The 25,469-nt window shown below is 52.3% G+C and overlaps 1 protein-coding gene across 1 annotated transcript in view; it reads left to right on the plus strand.

The window, feature by feature from the left end:
* The window catches only part of CACNA1B (calcium voltage-gated channel subunit alpha1 B), a 243,566-nt gene that overhangs the window by 66,650 nt on the left and 151,447 nt on the right, over positions 1-25,469 (plus strand). Inside the window, exons 11-12 of the mRNA XM_037851173.1 lie at positions 9,784-9,993; positions 13,409-13,521. Of these exons, the coding sequence (XP_037707101.1) occupies positions 9,784-9,993; positions 13,409-13,521 (323 nt within the window). The remainder of the gene's footprint in view (positions 1-9,783; positions 9,994-13,408; positions 13,522-25,469) is intronic.

Below are 25,469 nucleotides of genomic sequence, written 5' to 3' on the forward strand. Positions count from 1 at the left end.
GCTGTCTGGTTTGGATGTATTATGTCTCCCAAATGTCATTATCTTTGCTGCAGTCTTGTGGGGGCAGATGTATTAGTGTTGATTAGGTTGGAACCTGTTGATTGTTCCCATGGAGATGTGAGTCAATCAACCATGGGCAAGACTTTGATTGGATTATTTCCATGGAGGTGTTACCCACCCATTCAGGGTGGATCTGAATTAAATCACTGGAGCCATATAAACGAGCTGACAGACAGAGGGAACTCAGAGCAGCTAAGAGTGACATTTTGGAGAGCAACTGAGAGTGATATTTTGAAGAGCAGCTGCAGCTAAGAGAGGACAAAATGCCCCAAGAGCAACATTTTGGAGAACGCCATTCTGAAATGCAATGTGGGAGCAAGCATGCCTTCAGGGCTAACAGAGGTTTTCCGGATGCCAATGGCCATCGTTCAGTGGAGGTACCCTATTGTTGATCCCTTACCTTGGACACTTCATGGCCTTAAGACTGTAACTGTGTAACCAAATAAACCCCCTTTATAAAAGCCAATCCATTTCTGGTGTTTTGCAAATGGCAGCATTAGCAAACTAGAACAGATGCTATAGGCTACAGTCCCACCATGTCATTTACCTCCTTCCAGCCATTCTAACACCCCAGCCTCCAAAAATATACATATATTAAGTTTCAGTATTCATAGACCTTTGCTAAATCTTATCTTGTTTGTTGCTACTCCTTCCTCTCACTTAATCCCTTTCTCCATCTTCAGGGGTGTCTAGGCAGTGAGCACCCTAACTTGTTCATATTGAAAGGGGGGTGTCGACAGTATGGGGAAGGGGGCCGCATCTGATAGTTGATCTTAAAGAAGCTGTTGCCTCTGGGTTTTAGGACTTGTCTGGCATAGGAACACTCTGGTGGATTTAAGTTTCTGAGAGATAAATCTTAGCAAGTAAATCTTTTATAGAATCTCAGGTAGGGACCTAGGTATTTGGGGACTACTTTTTGTAAGGGCTTGGCATACTGTGGCCATTTGGGATGTCCAGCTGGAGCTTGTGTGAGAGAAACCTCCGGGAGAGCCTCTTGACTGTACTTGGGATCTCTCAGTCACTGTGACCCCTGCTTGTTGCCTTTCTTTATCCCCCTTTTGGTCAAGTCGGCATTTTCAATTTCTTTCTTCCAGGGCCAGGCTCATTCCTGGGAGTCATGTTCTGTATCACCAGGGAGATTCATTCCCCTGGAAGTCATGTCCCCCATGGGGGGAGGTTAATGACTTTATTTGCCAAGTTGGACTTAGAGAGAGAAAGGCCACATCTGAGCAACAAAGGAAGTTCCCTGGAGGTGCCTCTTAGGCATAATTATAGGTGGGCCCCACCTGCCATTTACAACCCTAAATTTCACAGGAGGAAGTCCCGAGGGCTTGATTTATTAAGTAGTGGGCTCCTAACTTCACTTAGTATATGTTCATCCCAAGACAAATGGTCAGTTTCTTACATTGTATCTTCACTTAATTATATAATCAGCATCATTCTTAACTTTAAACAATTATTATAACACAGTACATCCCAGAGCTTTTATCAGCTGCTAATTATTCACCCCTGGTATTAATGTAGAGTTGGTAAGATATTCCTATTAAATATAGTTGATAATATGTAATGGGTAGTTTTTCCATACCACTCTGTTTTTAACCCTCTGCATCAGTGTCACACCTTATAAGTGTATCATGCTAACACTTATTTAGATTTGTGGTACTATGTGGGTTACAACACGCCTTTAAACAGCCATTTACAAACATGTTCACCTTCAATGCATCACTGATATTTATAATCCCTTTAATGAGCCATAGCAACACTGGACAATTCCCATACCATTAAGATCACCCTCATTATCATATCTGTATGTATTAGATTATTGTTCCCCCTTCACTAGCTTCTATCTCTAGGTCCCCTATATTCTATATTATAAGATACTTACCTTACATTTTTCACAGAGTTCACATTAGTAGTAACATACAATATCTCTCCTTTTTGTGCCTGGATTATTTTGCTCAGCATTACGTCTTCAAGGGTCATCCGTGTTGTCATATGTTTCACGACCTTGTTCCTTCTAGCTGCTGTGTCGTGTTCTGTCACGTGTATCTACCACATTTGTTTATCCACTCATCTGTTGAAGGACATTTGGATTGTTTCCATCTCTTGGCAATTGTTTACAATGCCACTATGAACATTGGTGTACAAATGTCTATTCATGCCACTGCTTTCAGATCTTCTGGGTAAATACCGATAAGTGAAATTGCTGGATTGTAGGGTAACTTGATATCTAGTTTTCCGAGAAACCACCAAACTATCTTCCAGAGTGGCTGTACCATTATACAGTCCCACCAACAATGAATAAGAGTTCCAATTTCTCCACATCCTCTCCAGCATTTGTAGTTTCCTGTTTATTTAATGGCAGCCATTCTTATTGGTGTGAGATGATATCTCATTGTGGTCTTGATTTGCATCTCCCTAATAGCTAGTGAAGATGAGCACTTTCTCATGTGTTTTTAGCTATTTGTATTTCTCCAGAGAACTGTCTTTTCATTTCTTTTGACCATTTTATAATCGGGCTGTTTGTACTATTATCGTCGAATCGTAGGATTTTTTTATATATACAAGATATCAGTCTTTTATCAGATACATGATTTCCAAATATTTCTTCCCATTGAGTTGGCTGCCTCTTTACCTTTTGACAAATTCCTTTGAGGTACAGAAGCTTTTAATTTTGAGGAGTTCCCATTTATCTATTTTTTTCTTTTGTTGCTTGTGCTTTGGGTATAAGGTCTAAAAAGCAATCTCCTAATACAAGGTCTTGAAGATGTGTCCCTACATTCTTCTAGGAGTTTTATGGTACTGTCTTTTATATTGAGGTCTTTGATCCACTTTGAGTTAATTTTTGTGTGGGGTGTAAGGTAGGGGTCCTCTTTCATTCTTTTTATTATGGATATCCAGTTCTCCCAGCCCCATTTGTTGAAGAGACTGTTCTGTCCCACTTCATTGGATTTGGAGGCCTTACGAAAAATCAGTTGACTATATATCTGGGGGTTTATTTCTGAATTCTCAATTCAATTTCATTGATATGATCATTTTAAATAACCAGATTTTAGATTTATTTTCTTCTATTTTGTTTTCAATTTTCTGATTTTCATTTTTTATATTTGTTAAGTTTTTCTTAAAATGTGCAACATATACACCCCTCCCACCTTTTTCCTTCCTTCTTTAATAGTGAACACACTTAAGGCTACACATTTTCATCAGGGTAAAGCTTTGCTGTGATCTCAACTTTTTCACTGGTTTGTAGATAATACTCTCTCTTCTACCCTCCCCTTTGAGTAAAAGGTTATCTAGGAGTGTGCTTCTTAGTTTATTAGTAATTAAGATGTTTTGATTGTCATTCTATTATTTCTTCTACTGTCAGATAATAATTGGAAAATGTGGCCTGAAAGCTCTATATTTGAAATTTTTAAAATTCTGAGTTTATGACTGATTGACATAAGCAAAAAACAATGTCCTGTATTTGAGGGATATCTGGTTGCCTGCCCCTCTGTTAAAATTTTGTCTATTGATTTCATTTTCCAGCTCTTTAAGTCTTTGTGTTTTTTTGTCTGCTTGATCTGTCCAGTTCTAAGAGAGGGTTTTTTAACTTTCCCATTTCATTTTATTGTTTTATGAAGTTCCTCTTGCATTTCCAATGGTTTTTCTTTATGTGTTTACCTACTATATTGTTCGGTCATTATAAGGCTTCTGATTATTATATCTTCATAAATTATACCTTTTTAATCATACAGTGTCTTCTTTATCTGTTTAGTTGCTCTGCTGGACAATTCCACCTGTCTGACATTAAATACTACTTCTACTTTTTGTTGTTATCATTGTTTCTGGTTTTTAGTTTGTATTTGCCTGGTAACTTTGCTTTCTCTTTCATTTTCAACTCGTCTTTCTTATGGTAAGTGAACTCTGTATAAACCTCATTTAACTGGGTTTTGTTTTTTTTTTTTTTTTTAAACAAACAAACAAACCAGTCTTATGGTTCTATTTCGTATGGACCCAGGCTGCCCCCATTTAGTATATGCTTGACATATTTATTTGACTCTGTTCCTTCCTCCTTCCTTCCTATGTCTCTGTTTCTATTCTTTTTCCTTAGTTTTGCTGTTTTGATCATTGCTCCTTGTCCAGAAGTGGGTACCTTCCCTTTCCCTGCTCTCATAACAGGAAACATTTCCTTCCTGTTCTAATTTCTTTACCAGCCTTACCTCCATTGCTAAATGACCCTGCCCCACCCCGACCCCCTAGATGTGACCTTTGGACTGTCCCTCCCGTCCCGCACCGCTCCTGTTGGGGTCGGCCTCCCCCGTGCTCTTACCCAGGGTCTGATTCCTGCCCTTACCCAGCGGCCTCCTGCGGTTCTCACCCACGGCCGGGCCTGAGCTGGGCCGCTCTGCTCCCCGCCCGCGGGTGCTGTCTCCGTCTTCTCACTCCCCTTGCGACACGGGGGGCAGGGGACGGCCTTAGGGTCGTTCCTTCCTCGGTGGGGGCCCTTCGCCCTCAGCTCTTCCTCCAGCCGGGGATGTTGTCTTCTATCTGCTTGGTTAATCTGCTTTGCTGGTTATTTTTGTTTCTGGAACTCTTGTTATTTCGTGTTGTATCTCTTGCTTTGCTCCTTCCATCTCACATGCTTTTCCTCGTGATTTTCCCTCTTGGTGTTTTGAGATCGTGCTTGTGCACCTTCCAGGTCGCCCGTTTGGGATCAGGAGTGCACTTCCCTTCCTTTCGTCTACTGCGTGGCTGCAGGAGGGGCTTCTCTCTTCCTCCAAAGTTTTTTCTCTTTCTTTGAGTTTGGTCTTGATTTGTTTGATTTGTGCCGGAGTCCCTGAGGCCCTGCTGACTCCCCTCCTGGTCCCCAGCTCAGCCGAGGGGCCATCCGTGTCCAGGGCTCTCCCAGCAGGCGCTGGGCTCGGGGCAGGCCGGTGGCCGGGGCCCGGTGGGGAGAAGGGGCGCCGGGCTCGGTTCTCCACGTTCTGGACTCTGCCCCGGCCGCCCCGGCCCGCGTCTGTGCCGAGGAGCCGCTGAGTGCCCTTCACCGGGCCTGCAGGTGGGCCGTGCCACCCCCTCCATCCCGCTGCATCCGTCGTGTGCTTGAGCCGTTCCTTGTGTTTCCGTGAAGCCCGCCAGCTCCTCGAGGTGCCGAGCACACGTCTGGGGCCGGGGGCCTGGGCTTCGAGTCCGTGCCCCATGTCACTTCTGCTGCCCCAGGGGGTGCCGTGGGCAAGACCGCTGAACCGGGGGGCATCTGCGCTTTCCCTTCGTCTTCCTCGTTGGCCTCCGGGGTGTCGAGGGCAGGGAAGGAGCGTAATTGCTTAGGCCTTTTTGTGTCTAGCTCAGGGCCGGACACAAGCGAGCCGTGCCTGTTTGTTGAATAAGGAATGTTAACTGGCACTAGCGTGGACTTTATGTTACCATAGTAACCCCGTAAGGCTCAGTGGAGAGAAATCCAAACGTCTGCAAACTGACATAATGTCTCTGTGTTGTTCTCAGTAATGCTCACTCTATCACTCATAGGTTAACTTACTTCCTGAATTTCCCTTAGTTTGAAGATATTATGTAGTTTTTTTCTGAGAAAATCTTTTTCACGATAAAGGTTTGTATTGATTAACCTAAGCCTGCAAAGTACAGAAAGCTGACAGCAGCGCCCCGTCTCTCGCAGGCCCTGACAAAGCCAGACCTGCGCCCAGTGCTTCTCGAGGTTTACTGCATGTGGCCGAGCAGCTCTCCCGGGGGCTGGATGGGACACGCCGTCCTCGGGGCCACGGCTGCCAGTCTGCTGTGGCCCCGGTTCTGAGGGGCTGGCCCCGGGGTGTGGGGCTGCTGCCGCGTTTCAGAGGCGAAGGGGCAGCTTTGCCCTCCCTGTCCTGAGCCCCTGACCCCTCAGAGCCCGCGGGGGACAGTGTTAAGCAGGAGCTGAGGTGGCTCATGGGGCCACGTGGGAAGTGTGCGGATTTGGGCAAATACAGCTGTAAACCTGACTGTTGTAATGTCTGTGGAGGGTGGAGTGTGAGCAGTTGTCTTGTGTGTGTGTCTGAGTGGGTGTGGACTCTGTGTGTCTGTACTTGAGTGGGTGTGTGTGTCTCTGTGGCCCTCGGCGGGTGTGGACTGTGTATGTGTGTCTGAGTGGATGTGGACTCTGTGTGTGTGTCTGTGTGGGTGTGTGTGTGTGTGTGTGTGTCTGAGTGGGTGTGGACTGTGTGTGTGAGTGGGTGTGGACTCTGTGTGTGACTGGGTGGGTGTGAACTGTGTGTGTGTCTGAGTGGGTGTGGGACTGTGTGTGTGTCTGAGTGGGTGTGTTTGTGTGTGTGTCTGAGTGGGTGTGGACTCTGAGTGGGTGTGTTTGTGTTTCTGGGTGTTTTTGTGTGTGTGTGTCTGGGTGTGGACTCTGTGTGACTGGGTGGGTGTGGACTGTGTGTGTGTGTGTCTGGGTGGGTGTGGACTCTGTGGGTGGGTGTGGACTCTGAGTGGGTGTGTTTGTGTGTTTCTGGGTGTGTTTGTGTGTGTGTGTCTGGGTTTGGACTCTGAGTGGGTGTGGACTCTGTGTGTGTGTCTGGGTGGGTGTGGACTGTGTGTGTCTGAGTGGGTGTGTTTGTGTGTGTGTACCTGAGTGCGTGTGTGTCTCTGTGGCCCTCAGCGGGTGTGGACTGTGTCTGTGTGTGTGTCTGGGTGGGTGTGGACTGTGTGTGTCTGAGTGGGTGTGAACTGTGTGTGTGTCTGGATGGGTGTGGACTCTGTGTGTGTGTACCTGAGTGGGTGTGTGTCTCTATGGCCCTTGGTGGGTGTGGACTGTGTGTGTGTGTGTGTGTCTGAGTGGGTGTGGACTCTGTGTGTGTCTGAGTGGGTGTGTTTGTGTGTGTGTGTCTGTGTGGGTGTGGACTGTGTGTGTCTGAGTGGGTGTGTTTGTGTGTTTCTGGGTGTGTGTGTGTGTCTGGGTGTGGACTCTGAGTGGGTGTGGACTCTGTGTGTGTGACTGGGTGGGTGTGGACTGTGTATGTGTGTGACTGGATGGGTGTGGACTCTGTGTGCACCTGAGTGGGTGCGTGTCTCTGTGGCCCTCGGCGGGTGTGGACTGTGTGTGTCTGGGTGGGTGTGGACTCTGTGTGTGTGTGTCTGGGTGGGTGTGGACTCTGTGTGTGACTGGGTGGGTGTGGACTCTGTGTATGTGTCTGGATGGGTGTGGACTCTGTGTGCACCTGAGTGGGTGTGTGTCTCTGTGGCCCTCGGTGGGTGTGGACTGTGTTTGTCTGGGTGGGTGTGGACTCTGTGTGTGTGTGTGTGTGTCTGGGTGAGTGTGGACTGTGTGTGTCTGGATGGGTGTGGACTCTGTGTGCACCTGAGTGGGTGTATGTCTCTGTGGCCCTCGGTGGGTGTGGACTGTGTGTGTCTGGGTGGGTGTGGACTCTGTGTGTGTGTACCTGAGTGGCTGTGGACTGTGTGTGTGTGTGTGTGTCTGGGTGGGTGTGGACTCTGTGTGTGTGTGTCTGGGTGAGTGTGGACTGTGTGTGTCTGGATGGGTGTGGACTCTGTGTGCACCTGAGTGGGTGTGTGTCTCTGTGGCCCTCGGCGGGTGTGGACTGTGTGTGTCTGGGTGGGTGTGGACTCTGTGTGTGTGTACCTGAGTGGGTGTGGACTGTGTGTGTGTGTGTCTGGACTCTGTGTGTGACTGGGTGGGTGTGGACTGTGTGTGTGTGTCTGGATGGGTGTGGACTCTGTGCACCTGAGTGGGTGTGTGTCTCTGTGGCCCTTGGTGGGTGTGGACTGTGTGTGTCTGAGTGGGTGTGGACTCTGTGTGTGTGACTGGATGGGTATGGACTCTGTGTGCACCTGAGTGGGTGTGTGTCTCTGTGGCCCTCAGCAGGTGTGGACTGAGTGTGTGGTGTTGTTTTTGTTTCGCTTTGGGCGGGTGCACGGGGGCTCTCTGCATGGCCGTGTGGCCCGGGCGGGTGGACGTGCCGGGTCAGCCGCCCCGAGAGGACGTGATCCCTCGAGGCCCCTCTGGTGCAGGCTGGGACAGCCTTCGCCTCTTTGCGGAACCCGCCGTCCGTCCCCTTGCCGGCCCGTCACGTAGCCGTGTGCCTGCTGGTGTGGTTGTCGTGTTCTCGGTGTGGCTCCTCTGGTGTGTGACGTTGTGGCGGGAGCCTGTGCACGCTATGCGTACCGGGCTCTCCCTGGAGGCCTCGCTGCCCTGGAGGAGGGACCGGCCTTGGGGGCTCCCAGCCCGGGTCGGCGGTGGCTGCGCAGGTGGGGTCTGGACGCTGCAAGGCTGTGCCCCAGCTTCGCCCAAAGAACAGGCTCCCCAAGGGTGGGGACGGGGTGTGGCCACTCGGGTGCCAGGATTTGCCCCGAGGGCCCTGTGAGGTCCGTGGTGGGTGCCCTCTTCTGGGCCTGGGGCCGTGTCTCCCCGTCTGACTGTAAACAAGTCCCTCCAAAGGCCTCGGGGCTCTGTCCTCGTTTCAGCAAGTCCAAGAAGACACCAGGCTCATCATGCTCTTAGTGTGTCGCCGAGAGCATGAGTGTGTGCATGCATAGGCTTGTGCGAATACACACAGGCACGTGTACAAGCACACACATGCATGCATAGACGAGCAAATACACACAGGTACATAACACATGTATGTTTATGCAGAGACGTGTGTGCACGCTTGCACAAAGATGTGGACATGGGTATAACACACATATGCATGGACATGCACCTCACACACGTACAGGAATGCACAAACATGCACATAACACGTGTGCACGAAGATGCACAGATGTGCACATAACACACACTCCCAGTACTTACCCATGTCCAAGGCCAGAGGCTCAGAGCTGGCAGACTCGTCGCCTGGGCACAGCTGCGTGTTCCTCCAGTGGCCGGGCCAGCACAAAGACACACTCAGAGGCACAGACACACACGCCAGGTCCTTATCCAGGCAGAGGTGTGCACCCTGCAGAGGGCCACGGGTGGCCACGTGGACGTAGCCAGACCCTGAACAGACGAACGCACACGTGCACGCAGAGCTCCCGGCACTCAAGCTGGCTGCTCGCTCTTCCGTTGCTTGTTGAGGGGGCTCCAGGGGTGAGAGGCCCAGCGCGAGCCTGTCCTCAGGGGCTTGTGGCCCAGTCTGGGAGTTGGGCACGAAGCAGGTTGAAGCAAGACAGGGTGACAGCTGTGGTGAGGCCCTGAGCACGGGGAGGGAGAGGCCTGAGGGCCCTATCTTAGCCAGCGCAGCCGGGAAAGAGTGCTCTGTGCACGGCCATTCGGGCTGAGACCCGAGGTGGGAAGGCGTGGGAAACACCTCGTGTGCAGAAACAGCGTGTGCAAAGGGCCTTGGCAGAACGGAGCTGGTGTGTGCGAGGACACGAAGGAAGGCTGTGGGGTTTGGGTGGTGAGAAGGGGGAGGGGTGCAGGGGGGGGTGGAGCCACCAGCTCTCCAGGCAGCGACTATTTCAGGCTGTGGGTCATGCGGTGCCCTGCTCAACGGTGCTGTGTAGCGGGAGAGCAGCTAAGACTGCGTGCAAGCGCGGCCAGCTGCACCACCTGCTGACCCCGGGGGAGAGAGGCAGCGGGGCGAGCGGGCAGCACTCGGGCAGGAGTAACAGGGTGGGCCCAGCGTCCTGAGAGAAGAGCGCTGAGCACCCGGAGAGTGCCTGGGGCAGCGGGGCCTGCTCGGGGCCTGCGTCCACCATCCTCCTCTGGAAGTGGCTTGTTTGAACCCAGCTCTGCCCCTCTGCCCTCTCGCCCAGGTTCTCCCTTCGCCCGGGCCAGCCTCAAGAGCGGCAAGAACGAGAGCTCCTCCTACTTTCGGCGGAAAGAGAAGATGTTCCGGTTCTTCATCCGCCGCATGGTGAAGGCGCAGAGTTTCTACTGGGTCGTGCTGTGCGTCGTGGCCCTGAACACGCTCTGCGTGGCCATGGTGCATTACAACCAGCCGCAGCGGCTCACTACTGCCCTGTGTAGGTGCCGCCCGCTCCCCCGGCCCTTCTCACCTGCCCCCCGTGCAGCTGCGCAGCCCCTCGCTCTCCCACCTCCTCCTCGTCGCAGCGGCCGCCCACCACTGCCCTGCGGATGCACCTGTCTGCTGTCCCCGCTCCTTGCTGAGCCAGCCCTCATCTGCAGCCTCGGAGCAGGGACGGCTGCTCTGTCTGCCCCAGGCCCCTGTGATCTGTGGCGATGGCCAGACTCAGTCCCGAGGCCACAGCCGGGGCCAGGAGCTCAGGACCAGGGGTCGGTCAGTGAGGGGGGCACGATCCGAGCTAGGGCCTTGCCAGGCCGATGCAGCCGTGCCTCCCTGGAGTGTTTCCAGATCCCGAGCGGGGAGTCGGGGCCGGGTTTGCTGAGGTGGGCGGGGGGGAGGGCTGCAGCCGCCATGCCCTGGCCTCGCTGAGGGCACAGCCCGCGGCCGCCTCCGGGGCCAGCCCACACCTCCTGCTGCCTGCGGCCCTTGTCCTTGTCTTGTTCTGGCCCCAGATGCGGCTCACACAAAGGAAAGGGCACTTGCTGGGTGGTTGGGGCTTCCTGCTCCCCCCGGGGACAGGACTGGTCCTTTGTCACCCAGGGCTGAGGCGGCGCAGGGAGCGCAAAGTCGGGCTGTTGTCTTACCTCAAAAAGAGGGTTAAGACAGACAGACAAGCAGCCTCTGCCTTCCCGCTCCCCGGGGCCCGTGGGGCCCTCTGCCTGGGGCTCCGGGCGAGCGTTCTCTGACCACGGGAGGAAGCCATCTGCAGTCCAGCCTCTCAGGGGAACTTCCTTCCGGCTGGACCCCGCTGAAGCACTGCCCGTGGACACGCTCCGGGCTCCAGCCGCTGGGCATGGGCCGCCTGGGCCTCCTCAAACCACCAATGCCAAGGGCATCTACGGCCCCTGTCCCCTTGGTCCCAGACGTGTGCTGTGTGTGTGCACCTGCCTGCAACACCCTCCAGCACGGGGCCGCTCACCCACCACTCCCGAGGCCTCTGGCTCATAGACTATCCCTCCCAGGCCCTGTGGGGGCCCCTTAGTTAACGGGCGCAGCCCCAGGGAAGTCTCCCCAGTGTGTCCTCTCTCCCACTGCACCCTGAGGGCACTGGGTCCGCCTGGCATAGGACAGGGGTGCAGGGGGTGCCCTGCTTGGGGCACATCTCGGGAAACGGGAGGGGAAGGTCCAGTCCCTGCGGGAGCAAGAGAGGGCAGCACAGGTGGGTCGTGGCGCCGTGGCTGACGTCCGGTGGGCGAGCCCCTCCAGCGTGCAGAGCTGCCTCATCGGGGCAGCTGCAGGGAGGGGCGGGCACGGCAGGTGCTCGGACACCCCAGTCTGGAAGGAGATGGAGGTTAACGGCCCCCATCACGGCTCCGAACGAAGCCAAAGATGCAGCTCTGGTTGTGCCCGCGCACGCCAGGGGCAGGAGGGAGCAGCAGCCGAGGCGAACTGGGAGCTGGGGTGACAACCCAGACACCCGGCCCATGTGGGGGCTCTGTGTGCACGTCTAGTGGCCCCGTGGAACGGGCCCCTGAGGTACAGCTGCAGAGGAGGACGGCTGTGACAGGAGAAGCAGGCACCCCCCGGGAGCCTCTGGGGCCCTGGCTCTGGCCAGGCTCGGGGTGGCTGGAGGGTCGTCACCCCACAGCAGGGACGAGGCCCGTTTGCACCCACAGCTCGCTGTGGCCCTGTGGGGGCTTGGGGGTGCGATGGCCGTGCGGGGGCAGGCCTGATTTTACGCGGGCAGAGGCTCGGCTCCTCATCGGTCTCTCCCCTGGCCTGGGCTCTTGCTGGACCCCCCGGGACCCCGGCAGCCTGTCAGCTCCTGGGGGTGCTGGTGAGCTGTAGACAGAGGCCTCATATGGCCGCCCACCCTGGCACTGGCTTGTGTGCTCCGCTCTTCTCTCAGAGCCACATCCTGTGGCCCTCTGTGCTGCTTACCTGGACACGTCTGACTCTGAGTGCTCCCCCGGGCCGTGGGCAGCCCGAGCAGCCCCTGCGTCTGTGGGTCAGAAGCGAGGTGCGGGGGTGTAGGGTGAGTGCGGGGAGAGGGCTGTGGGCGCCAAGGGTCACTCTTCTCCAAAAAGGCTCGCTCTGGAGACTCGCTCCTGCCCTTGCAGGGTCCTGGTGCAGGGTCCGAGTCTGGTGGCCTCACCTCCGAGCTCCGGCGGTGGGGGGCGGCGGCAGCCCCGAGGCACAGGGGTCTTTGCGACCTTGTGCGGGGTGTTGGGATGGGGAGCTTTGGGTGTTTCCAGGCCGCTGGGGGGGCACTCAGCTCTCCCGCTGCCCCGCAACCCTCGGGTGGGGTGTCTGCCCCGAGCAGCTCTTGCCTCTGTGGCTTCTCTGGAGGCTGCAGCCTCTGCCCCTCATCCCCCGTCCCTGGGATTTTTCAGCTGGCTCCGGAGGCAGCAGTGAGCTGCCCGGGGGCTCTTGTCCATGCACTCAGGCCTCGGGAGGGCGGACCCTGCCTGGACACCCTCTCTGTGCAGGTGGCCGTGCATCTGTCTGTGTAGCTGGGGGTCTGGGGGCGGAGAAGTGGGCGCCCCTGGGGGCCCGTGGTGGGGGAAGCTGGGCTGTGCGGGCTCACCCCTGGCCGGGGCGTTTGGTGGAGTTGCAGATGAAAGCAGATTTCAGGGCAGGCAGGGGTGGGACGAGGTGGCTGTCGCCGGCCCGTCTGCTCTCCCGGGGGTGGCTCTCCAGGGCGGCCAGCCTGCCTGCCCGAGGCCCTGGGCTCCCTGCAGCTGCCCCGCGGCCCGCGGCAGCCTCTGCCCTGGCTCTGGAGCTGCCTCCAGGGCCTCTTCCTGTGTGGAGTCAGGAGCTGACGCTGCCCAGCCTACGGGGGGCTCTGGTGGCCTCTTACAGCCCCTGCACCAGGGGCTGGAGCTGGTGCACGGCCTGAGCTGGAGAGGGCTGGGTCTGTGTGCCCACACCCCAGGGCCCTCCCTGCAGGCCCGAGGCCCTCGAGGTGTGGGTGCCAGGCTGCCTGCCGGAAGGCAACACCACCGCGTCCTGGCAGCCTGGCTCGGGAGCCTGGGGGCTCACAGGGTGGAGAGCGGCCAAGTCTAGAAGGGCGGGTCGGGGAAGTCCTGTGGGAACGTAGAGGAGGTTCCGCCGGGGCGGCTGCAGGACCCAGCTGAGTCCAGCGGGTTGGCAGGTGGGGACGAGGCAGCCCCGGGGCTCATGGCGGATGGGATGCCCGCCGCCCTCTGGGCCTGCTTCTGGTGCCTCCAGTCCCCGGGCCCTGCCTCTCCCTGCCCTCTGCCAAGCGGGGTCTCCTCTCCGGGCTCAGACTTCAAGACTGGGGGCTGCAGGCCAGGCCTGGGGGGGCTCAGCCGGCCGGTCCCCGAGGGTCGCACTGGAGCTAGGGTGGGGGAGGCCGTGCACTAACCCCCCTCTTCTCCGGCTTTTCCTAGACTTTGCAGAGTTTGTTTTCCTGGGTCTCTTCCTCACAGAGATGGCCCTGAAGATGTACGGACTGGGGCCCAGGAGTTACTTCCGATCCTCCTTCAACTGCTTCGATTTTGGGGTGAGTGGGATGCCCACCACAATGCCTGCAGGGGCCCACAGCCCCTCCACTCTGCGGCCCTGGGTGGGCTGGGCGGTGGGCCCCTGTGGGTCAAACGGGACGTCCGAGGTCCCTGACAGCCCTGTCCTGAGGGGGTGCTGGCTGCCATCCCTGGCTTGAGGGGGCTTCCACACCTGGGGGGGTCTTTTCTTGAGGTCAGAAGCCCACGGTTTTCCTGCATCCCCCTGTTCTCCCTGGGGTGTGTGTTTTATTTTGAGGCCTGCGTATGGCCGTAGAAAGGGCCCCAGCTCTTTTCCTCGACTTCCCCTCGACTTGCGGCCCACGGTGCAGGTGGTGCAGGCCTGTCCTCCTCGGGCCCTGCTGACATGGAGGGCTCAGTGCCCCACCCCAAGCTCAAGGATGCGTGATCCTGGCTCCCAGCGTCCTCCCGCAGAGCCCCTTCTCCAACTGCGGCGGGTCAGGGTGGGCTTTCCTGGGCCAGGCAGGGTCAGCACGGGGCCGCTTGTCCTGTGCAGCTGCCCCCAGCTGCTGAGCCTGGGGCCTGGGGCTCCGCTGCACCTGCCCCGAGGCTGAGCTCAGGTCCTCTGCAGGAAAAGTGGAGGTGCCGGGACCCCAAGGATGGACTCGCATCTCTGCAGGGGTCACAGCAGCCAGGAAGGGCCCCTGGTTCTAGGTGGATGTAAAACTCCAACTTGAAACGTCAGTTTAACTCGAACTCTGTTGACTCTTGCTCTCGTTGGTGCTGCCATTCTACAGTTGACAAAACAGTTGTTAAATCCTCACAAAAACCTTCGTTTTATAGACAAGTAGACGATTTGCTCAACACTGCCCAGCTGGTTTTAGTGGGGTCCGCATCTGAACCTGGGTTTTCTGGCACCAGGGTTGTGGCTTTATGCCAGGCGTGCCACATGGTTGCTCGAGGTGCGGGCAGGGGGCCAGGAACGGTCGATGTGCTGGTTCTCCTTTCAACTTCCTTGCACGTAGACAGAAAGGAGCCCAAAGAACTGATCTTCTGGTCTTCTAAGTGAGTTTCAATCTTCTGGTTTGAACCAGTCGGATTCCAGCACATGGGGATAATGTCCCCATGAGGTAATGAACTGGGCACACGTTTCCCATCTCAGCGTCCCTGTGCCTTGGGAATCAGTGTCACTTAACTGGGGACGCCTGGCCCACTGGTGCTTGTGGGCTGCAGTCGAGCTGAGGGCTGGGGTGCAGTCGCTTCAGGCTCGGCGGCGGAGCACGCACCTCCCGGCTCGTGCGTGGTGCTGTCGGCAGCCTTTGCTGGTGAGCGTACCCACTCATGGAGGCGGGCAGGGTCCTTTCCTTGTTCTGCGGGTCTCTCCATGGGCTGCCTGAGCGTCCTCAGCTGGACGGTCCCTGAGGGTCACACTAGGATCGGAGAGAGCCAAGAGCACCCAACCGGTCTTCTGTAACCTAACCTTGGAAGGGACATCCCGTCACTTTTGCTGGATTCTGTGTGTTAGATGTGAGAAGCTGTGCCCAGGAGGCAGGTTCACTTGGGCACCTTCAAGGCCACCCGTCACGTGAGCCTAGGGGATATTTTTGAGAATTAATGGAAATCAGGAGAGATGTTTGAACACTGTCAATGAAGAGTTAGAAAACGTAGGGAAAGCAGCTAGATGATTTGTGAGCACCGAGAAAAACGGGTGATGATGGCTGGTGCCAGCTCATGGCCGTGGAGAACACATTTTTGGCAAATGCTTGCATCATTTGTGTTTTTTGTAAAGTTAGATTTTAGTTTTTAGAGCTGTTTTAGGTTTTCAGGGAATTTGTGCAAAAGTACAGACAGTTTCCCCATATTTTCCCTCCCCACACCCAGACACAATTTCCCCTATTTTTAACACTTTGTGTTATGAACCAGTAGTGGATACATTGATAACTATGAAGCCCACAGTTTACATTAGGGTTAGCACTTTGTGTTGCAGTTTGTACAGGTTAGTTCCACTGTCCTAAATGCCCTTCTCCCAGCAAACCCATGGCACTCACTGACATTTCTACCATCTCTATAGTTTCGTGTTTTCCAGAATGTCATATAGTTGGACAGTTTCCGGCCTTTCCAGACTGGCTTCAGCAATACACATTTAAGGTTCCTCCATTGCTTTTCTCAGCTTATGTATTAGTCAGGAGTCTCTAGGGAAACAGAAGCAACAGGAGTTATCTGTAAATATGAGATTTTATAAATGGGATGCACAAGTCCAAGTTCCGTGGAGCAGGCAGTGAACTGGTATCTCCAAAGAAGGTGCTTGATGCTGGCTAGCCGAAGAAGTGAAGGTCCTCTCTGTATCCCTTAAAAGTCTTCAACTGATTGGATTAAGTCCAGCTGATTGAATTCCCTCATTGTGGAAGACACGCCCTTCATTGATGTAATCACTCACAGGTGCAGTCAATTGATGATTTAATAAACCAGCCTTCTGGTTTATTAACCAGCCACAAATGTCCTTGCAGTAATGGTTAGACCAGTGCTTGCTTGACCAGACACCTGGGCACCATCACCTGGCCAAGTTGACACATGAACCTAACCATCACAGTCCACCCCTTGTCAACTTGGCAGTTATACACATCACCTTAAACCATATTTTATCTCTAAGTAGGGAACAATAGCAGACATATTTTGCCTAACAATACTCAGCTGTCCTGCATACAGCTGGAAATGCACTAAATCGCTCCAGAATAGGGTGCAAGTCCTCGGGTGACATTGACTCTTAAACTTGATTTCCTTTAAGTTAAATACTGCAAAATGAACAATACAGCTTATGACATGTGATAGGGGATAAGACAGAGAAGAAAGCAAAGATAGTTGCTTTACAGACAAATACAAACAAAACAAGGAGGAAATATTCATGCCATCATAGGCCTCGTTTCTGTAACTGGTCACGTGGCCGTAGTTCATATTTATCACGACCTTCTTCCACTACCCATTCCATGTTCCCTTTACCCTCAGCAAGCACTTCAGCTGGCCGTGGTTCTTTGCTGGGTGGGGTGACCCAAACCTTCATTCCTGAAGTTTCTTGGCCATTGGTAGTCCTGCCTGGATTGGGTTGTTGCAGTTTTCCATTGACTTTAATCACAGGGGATGGTAGTACTAAGAGACGCCCTAGGGGATCTCCTGTATGCCAGGAAAACTCTTCTTTACTTCCATTGTGTAGTTGCAGTGCTATTTCCCCTTGATAGTCAGGATCAATCACCCCAGCCAGTACAGTAATCCCCTTCCTTGCCTGTTGATTCAGATGCATAAGAAGCCCAAAGTGGCCAGGTGGCAGTCTTAACTTCCAGTTCAATGGGATTATTGCTGTGTTTCCTGGTGGAAGCACTCCTCCTTTTGGAATTAAGACTTGCAGACCAGCAGAGCTTAAGCTTGCAGGGACAGGAAGCAAAAATTTTCCTAGTGGATCACTAGGAGTGATAGTGAGTGGTGCCACTCCTGTTTCCACCCCTTGATTTCTGTCTTATAAGTTGGAAAACTCATGCAGTTCTTTTGGAGTATAGCCTACTTCCTCCTGGGTCATACTTTGTACCTCACCATTTGGGGCCTGTTGGGATTTTAGTCTAATTATAGGTCTTGAAGAAAAGAGAGGGTAGTGGGGGTGGGTCATAAAAAGAGTTAGAATTATTCTTCAAGCCAATTACCTCAGGAAATTCTATTGCAGTTTCATCTCAGGAAACAGGATTAATCTCTTCAGACAGATAAGTGAGTGCTGCTTCCTCAGGGGAGGTGATTACAGGTTTAGCAGGCACTGAAGGGTTTACCTGTTTAGGTGGGGGTTAGATGGCAGCTCCTCAGGGCAGACTGGAGGTGGAGGGCTATTTCCTCAGGACAGCCCTCTACAGGTAAATCTAACAAAGACTCAGCAGAATCCAGGGTTCCAGTGTCCTCACTGCCATTATTATCAATCCGTATGTCCCCATCCCAAGTTTTGGGATCCCACTCTTTTCCATTCAATGCCTTTACTATAACAGCAGACACCCTGTGAGGATGAGATTTCAGTTTATGTTGTAAATCTGTTACTTGCACAATGAGAGTCTACTTCTAGTTTTCAGAAATCTCAAGTCTGTGGCCATAAGAAATAAGATTTTCTTTCAGGACACACATAGAAACCTTTACATCTGTCATACGGCACTTAAGTTTCAAATTTGAAGCCTTCAGCTCATCTCTTTCTCTTTTGACTTTATCCAGCCAACATCATTATACCTGTTAACGCCACAAAACTCTGTTAAGGTGTCAAAACACTATCACCCAGAGCCTTGCCTTGTACAAGAGTATGATTAGGAGAATCAAATGGTGATATTTTGCATATCTCCATTGCCAACTCATGCCATGGACTGTCAGTGCCATCTTGATTATTGGAAATGGAATCATTAGTGCCTTTGAATCTAATCAGAGTAGAAAACCAACTGTAAAAGCCCATTTTAAGATTCTGTTTCTCAAGAACTGCTCCCAGTACCAAGCTGTATTAGTTAGGGTTTGCTAGGGAAACAGAACCAACAGGAGTTATCTGTAAATATGAGATTTTATAAATGCCTCACGCAACTGTGGGGGGGAGTCCAAATTCCATAGGGCAGGAGGCACGCATCCAAATTCTATAGAGCAGGCAGTGAACTGGCAACTCCAATGAAGGTGTTCAGTGAATTCCTCAGGAAACGCTTCGGTGGCCAGCCAAAGAAGAAGAGAAGGTCCTCTCTCTCTCCCTTAAAAGTCTTCCACTGATTGGATTAAATCCAGCTGATTAGATTCTCTCACTGTGGAAGACACGCCCTTCATTGACATCATTAGTCACAGGTGCAGTCAATTGACTGATGATTTACAAAACCAGCCTTCTGGTTTATTAACCAGCCACAAATGTCCTTGCAGTAATGGTTAGGCCAGTGCTTGCTTGACCAGACACCTGGACACTATCAACTGGCCAAGTTGACACATAACCGTAACCATCACAGCTTGATTGCGCCCTTCTTTTTATTGCTGAATATATGCCATTGTATGGCTGTACTAATTTGTTCATTCATCTATTGAAGGAAGTCTTGGTTGCTTCTACTGTTTGGCAGTTATGAATAAAGCTGCTATAAACATTTGTGCAGCTTTTGTGTGGACATTAATTTTCAACTCATCTTGGTAAATACTTAAGAGGATGAATTGCTGACTTGTACAGTAAGCCTGTTTAGCTCTGTAAGAAACACCCGTCTGTCTTCTAAAGTGGCTTGTTTATATTGCATTCCCACCAGCAATGCCTGAGAGTTCCTGTTGCTCCGCATCTTTGTCAGCTCTTAGTGTTGTCCTTGTTTTGGATTTTAGCCATCCTAATGAAGATCTCGTTTTAGTATTGTGTAGTGGTATCTCATTGTTTCTATTTGCAGTTCCCTAATGACATGATGTTGAGCATCTTTTCATATGCTTATTTGCCAACTGCGTTTCTTCTCTTCAGATTGTATGCCATTTCTTAATTGGGTTGTTTTGTTTTCTTATTGTTGAGTTTTAAGAGTTCTTTATATATTTTGGATACAAGTCCTTTATCAGATGTGTGTTTTGTAAATATTTTTTCCAGTCTGTGTCTTGTTTTTTCATTCTCTTAACAGTGTCTTTTATGGAGCAGAAGTTTTCAATTTTAATGAAGTCCAACATCCAACATCAACTTCTTCTTTCATGGATCACGTTTGTGGTGGTGTATCTAAAAAGTCATTGCCAAAGCTACAATGACCTAGATTTCCTCCTATGTTATCTTCTAAAGTTGTATACTTTTGAGTTTTACATTTTGGTCTGTGGTCCCTTTTGAGTTAATTTTTTCTGAAGGGTGTATGGTCTGTGGCTAGAATTCTTTTTTTTTTTTTTGCTTGTGTGTGTCCAGTTGTTCTAGCACATGTTGTTGAAAAGACTATCCTTTTTCCATCAAATTGTCTTTGTTCCTTTGTCAAAGACCAGTTAATATATTTGTATGGGTCTATTTCTGGGCTGTCTGTTTGGTTCCATTTATCCGTTTGTTTATTTGCTCACCAAATACAACACTGTCTTCACCACTGTGGCTTTATGGTAAATCTTGAAGACTTTGCTCTTATTAAGCGTTGTGTTGGCTTTTCTGGGCCCTTTATCTTTCCATATAAACTCTAGAAGCAGTTTGTTGATACTCACAAAATAACTTGCTGGGATTTTGATTGGGATTATGTTAAATGTATGTATCAAGTTGTGAGAAATTGACATCTTAATAAGATTGTCTTCTTATCCACGAATATGGGTATCTCTCTATTTATTTAGATCTTTCCTTTCTTTCACCAGAGTTTTGTGGCTCTCTTCATATAAATAATATACATAGTGTTAGATTTATACCTAAGTATTTCAGGTTTCTGGTGCTAATGTAAATGGTATTGTGTTTTTTATTTCAAATTCCAGTTGTTCATCGTTGATATTTAAGAAAGCAACTGACTTTTGTATATTAACCTTGTATCCTGCAACTTTGCTGTAATTACTTATTAGTTCTTGAAGTTTTTTGTGAATAAAGACACTTTTATTTATTCCTTTCCAATCTGTATACTTTTTATTTCCTTTTCTTGTTTTACTGTCTTAGCTAGGACTTCCAGTCCCATGCTGAATAGCAACAGTGAGAGGGAACCAGGGGGCATCTTTGTCTTGTTCCCGATATTAGAGAGGAAGCATCTAATTTCTCACCATTAAGCGTGACGTTCACTCTAGGCTTTTCTGTAGATGTTCCTTGTCAAGTAAGGGAACTTTCCTTCTATTCCTAGTCTGCTGAGACATTTTATCCTGAACGGGTGTTGCATTTTGTCAAATGCTTTTACTGCATCTATTGATATGATCACATGATTTGTATTCTTTAGTTTCTTTTCGTGGTGGATTACATTAATTGATTTTTAAATGTTGAGGCAGCATTGAATACCTGGAGTAAATCTCATTTGGTTGTGGTGTATACTTCTTTTTATACATTGTTGAATTTGGTTTGCTAATGTTTCCTGCGGGTGTCTGAGCTTGTGCCTCGACTTACCAGGCCTGGGCCAGGGGACTTGATATCACCCCCTGGGGAGGGTAGTAGGTACGGGCGTGAGTGCCCTCTGCAGCCCCCCCGAGCCTGAGGAGCGAGGTCAAGGCAGCTCCCTTTTCCTCACCCAAAATGCCACTGGCAGGGGAGGCTTGCCGGAGGAAACCGCCTTTCTCCCAACTGCCCTTTCCCCACTGCCTTATCTTACCCACTCACTCCCTGGTGCCAAGGCCACTCCTGCCACCGCCAGTGCGCATGCACCGTGGCCAGAACAACCCCCGCCCGCTGCAACGGCTCCTGAATCCTCTCAGAACCAATCCTAGCCCCTCTCCCTTCAATATTGCCATTTTAGGCTACTTCACCTCCTTTCCAGCCCTGCCCCTCTTACCAGCCTATATAACCTGTAATCACCCCTGAATAAATCTCTTTGGCGCATACCCCTACTGGATGAAGAGTGTTTTTGTCCTTATCGCCGCCCTCCTTGCACGCCTCTCGCCGAGGACTCTGGCCAACGTCCTCCGCCTCGCCCTCGCCTCCGGGAAAGAGCCCCCGCCGCCGGTACCCTTTAAGCAGCCCCGAGAGCTGAGGGCTCGGCTACCGGCCGCCACTCCCCCTAGAAGCAGTAACCCCGACCGCAACTGGTGCCCCGTGTGAGGACGTCTCCACACGACAGTTTGGCAGGTCACTCGCTCGCCCGGACGCCCCTCCAGCTTCCCATTTCCTCGCCTGCAAGGTAAAGGGCCGCCTCTCCCTCGCCGCTTCCGGAGCCGTGGGAGGTTCCTTGCTCCGAAGCCGCTCCTCCCTTCCCCCACGCTCTCTTCATCCAGTAGGAACTCCTCCCTTCCCCCACGCTCTCTTCGTCCCCTTGTATGCGCACTTCTATGACCCCCGTTCCTCCTAACGCTCTCCCTCTTCCCCTCCATTACTTTGCTGTAGTTCTTTGTATCTTTATTTCCTCATTTGGTGCCGTGTGCCTCTTTGCAACTGCCCCCCCTGACTGCTCTCGTTGCCAAAGGGCACTGCTTTCCGCTCTCGCCGTCTCCTTCGACCTTGCAGCCACAGTTTATCTCATTCTCTCAGCTCAGTAAACTACTCCTCCTTCTCCTCCTCGCCAGCCGGCCGGCCCGGCTCGGGAGCAACTCCCCCTCCTCTCCCCTCAGCTATGGGTAATCGTATATCTACATGTCAGGCACCTCAAGTTCGTGCTCTGGCTGGTCTCCTAGACACGCATAGCTGTAAAGTGTCTGTCCGGCAGCTGCAGATATACTGGGATCTCCTGCTGCCCTTTAACCCATGGCTCACCACTTGCCATCTTTGGGACCCTGTTACTTATGATCGCCTTATTGATCGAGTCACTAATGCCATGGAACATGAGAGCAAGCGTTTCCCTCCCGGCTTGCTCCCCACCTTGATAACCATCCGCTCCTGCCTTCAAGGCTCCCTCCCCCCTGATAGAGGCCCCGTTAAATCCAAAGAGGCCCTATCAACCCAGCCAACAGACTCAGATAGCGATACTAATTCAAATCATGACTCGGACACGGAGTCCTTAGTCGAGCAGATTAACAACGCGCTCGAGGTGACTCCCAAAAAGCAAAATAACACTGCGCCACGCCAAGATGGCGAACTTCCTCCTTCTTCTTCCATCGAGGGGAGGAAATGCTCCGGCGATAACATCAGCCCTAAGTTGGGCCGGAAACCGCATACGCTTTACCCCGCCCTTCCACAGGGCGGAGTTAGTCCACCATCTTATGCCTTGAACCCCACCCTTTCACAGGGCGGGGCTGATCCACCATCTTGTGTCTTAGCCACGCCTACCGCGCCGCCATCTTGCGACGCTTGGGGCCTCCCACTCCCGCCTCTCCCTCCGGCGAGCTCCCCCTCGGAGCCGCTACCGGCAGCTGCCGCCGCTCCTTCCACCCTGCCGACTAACAACCCCTGGCTGCCTTCTACACCTCAAGGCAATCCTTGGGGCAACGCTCCCCCTACCCCCACTCCCGCGCCAAGTCCTCTGCAAGCGCGTCCTCCTTTCTCTCGTGCTTTTCGCTGTTTTCCTCTTAACCTTGCCCCCACCCCACAGAGGCCGCATGACTGGTATCCCATTGACTTAGATGCTATCAAGCAGCTTCGCAAGGCCGTCAAGGAGGACGGGTTAGGTAGCCCATATGCTTCCCAAATACTACAGGATCTCGCCATGAACTATTGCATCCCCCAAGACTGGGCCTCGCTTGCCCGTTCAATTTTTAACCCCAGTCAGTTTGTTGACTGGCGTGCTCACTTCCAGGCAGAAGCAGCTAAGCAAAGTGAGCAAGATGCAGCCATTGGAGTCTATCATCCCCCCGAAGCCTATTTGGGCACTGGAGCATTTCTAAATGCATCTGCTTATATTAATGTCCCTGCCACCTTCTGGATTATCCTCAGAGGCATCGCCTTATGCGCGTTTGCCAATTGCTCTACCTGTTGGCCTAATAAATTCACCAAGCTCTTCCAGGAGCCGAGTAAGCCTTTCGCCACCTTTGTCTCCAGAGTCAAAGAAACCTGCGCTCAAAAGGTAAGTGATCCCCAGGCCCAATATTACATGTGCCCATCCTCAAATCCTGGAAAATCGTACTGTAATTCCCCCAACGAGTACTACTGTGCATACTGGGGGTATGAAACATTAGCCACTAATTGAAAGCCTCCTGTTCCTGATCATTACCTTACCCTAAAGTGGGCCCCTACAGGGTGCAAACTCCCTACTGTTAACTGGCTCGGCCAAGAAAGTAAGGGATCCTGCACACATCTTAATCTTACAGTGCAGCTCCCCACTAATCCCTCCTGGTTACTCGGTCAAACTTAAGGCTTCAGAATCTATAAAAAAGGAACCAACCGAGAATCACTTATTCTTATAAAAAAGGAGGCTGTAAACCAACCAGGCCAAAATACTGCATTGAAAACACCCTCTGGCATAGGTCCCAACCAAGTCATTAACCCCCTTTATCCACAGCCCTCCAGCCGCACTTCAAGTACAAGCAGCGCATCCGGAGGCCGCACCTCAGCTACAAACAACGCATCGCCAACCCCACCACCCCAACCTTTTCTGCCCCCCTCTCGTTATTCCTCTCCCCTCCTCAGCCTCATCCAAGCCGCCTTTGCCTCAGTGAACTCCTCCAACCCCAATTTTACCTCCTCCTGCTGGCTCTGCCTCTCCACCTCTTCCTCACTGTACGAGCCCGTTGCCTCCAACCTCTCCTTTTCAGAAAGCACAGAAGACAGCCCCTCGGAATGCAGTTGGAATACCTCTGCCGTCCCCCTAACCTTTCATTCAGTCTCCTATACGGGAAAGTGCGTCCGTCCTCGCTCCAGTAACTCTCCCGACCTCACTGCCTGTGCCAGCTACTCATCTCCTAGCAGCTCGGCAAAATTTCTCATTCCTCATAACTCCTCCCAATGGCTCTGCTCCTCTACAAGACTTACCCCCTGTCTCAGCACAAATATCATCAGCGAATATAAAGAAACTTGCCTCCTAATTGTCCTTATCCCTAGGGTCTTATACCACAGCGAAGAAGACTTCTTCCTCCGTCTGGAAAGAACTGCAGCTCCTACCCCACTGCAAAAGCGAGAGCCCATCACCGTCCTTACAATTGCCTCCCTCCTAGGTCTTGCCGGCACTGGCACCGGAATCGCTGCACTAGCCAGTCAAGGCTCCGCCCTAACTCACCTCAGGGCGGCTGTTGACGAGGACATTCGTCACCTACAAAACGCTATTTACCATTTAAAAAATTCTGTCAATTCCCTCTCTGAAGTCGTGCTCCAAAACCGCCGAGGTCTTGACCTTCTCCTCCTCAAAGAAGGAGGCCTCTGCGCCGCCCTAGGAGAAGAGTGCTGTGTTTATGCCAATTCCACAGGTCTCGTCGAGGACAGCCTGAAAAGGGTCCGAGAGGGACTGGAAAAGCGTAAAAGAGATCGTGAAGCCACCAATTATTGGTCCAGTTTTTTCACTCCCATCCTCCCATACATCCTTCCCTTTCTTGGCCCCCTATTAATAATTATTCTAGCTCTCATCTTAGGACCCTGCATCATACGCAAAATTGTCCAGCTTGTAAGAAAACAAACAGATGCCCTTTTTTCCTCGTTCGTGCAAATCCAGTATCAGCGACTCGCCACCTCTGACGCCCCCCACTCCAAGATGACAGCCAACCCTCCGCGACCTCAACGCCACCGGTCAACCCGCCGACCGCAAGGCCCTTCTCAATCACCTGAACATCGCTCTCACCTCGAGTTCCAGCTTCTCTGAACCCCTGAACTTTAAACCCATGAACTTTAAACCCCTGAACTTTAAACCCCTCACCTTCTCCCAGCCCGCTGCAGCGGAGCCATTGTCAAGCGCCCGGGCACCACACCAACACTGAGCTCCAGCCTCGCTGAGCCACCGTCTACCCCTTTTTCCCTTCCCTTACCTCCCCCTTCCCTCACCCTTAGCGGGCCTCTCCGGTAAAGCCTCTTCCTCTAATTAGAAAAGAAAGGGGAATTGCGGGTGTCTGAGCTTGTGCCTCGACTTACCAGGCCTGGGCCAGGGGACTTGATATCACCCCCTGGGGAGGGTAGTAGGTACGGGCGTGAGTGCCCTCTGCAGCCCCCCCGAGCCTGAGGAGCGAGGTCAAGGCAGCTCCCTTTTCCTCACCCAAAATGCCACTGGCAGGGGAGGCTTGCCGGAGGAAACCGCCTTTCTCCCAACTGCCCTTTCCCCACTGCCTTATCTTACCCACTCACTCCCTGGTGCCAAGGCCACTCCTGCCACCGCCAGTGCGCATGCACCGTGGCCAGAACAACCCCCGCCCGCTGCAACGGCTCCTGAATCCTCTCAGAACCAATCCTAGCCCCTCTCCCTTCAATATTGCCATTTTAGGCTACTTCACCTCCTTTCCAGCCCTGCCCCTCTTACCAGCCTATATAACCTGTAATCACCCC

The sequence above is a fragment of the Choloepus didactylus genome, chromosome 10 (assembly GCF_015220235.1).
Source record: "Choloepus didactylus isolate mChoDid1 chromosome 10, mChoDid1.pri, whole genome shotgun sequence".
NCBI classification, from domain to species: Eukaryota; Metazoa; Chordata; class Mammalia; order Pilosa; family Megalonychidae; genus Choloepus; species Choloepus didactylus.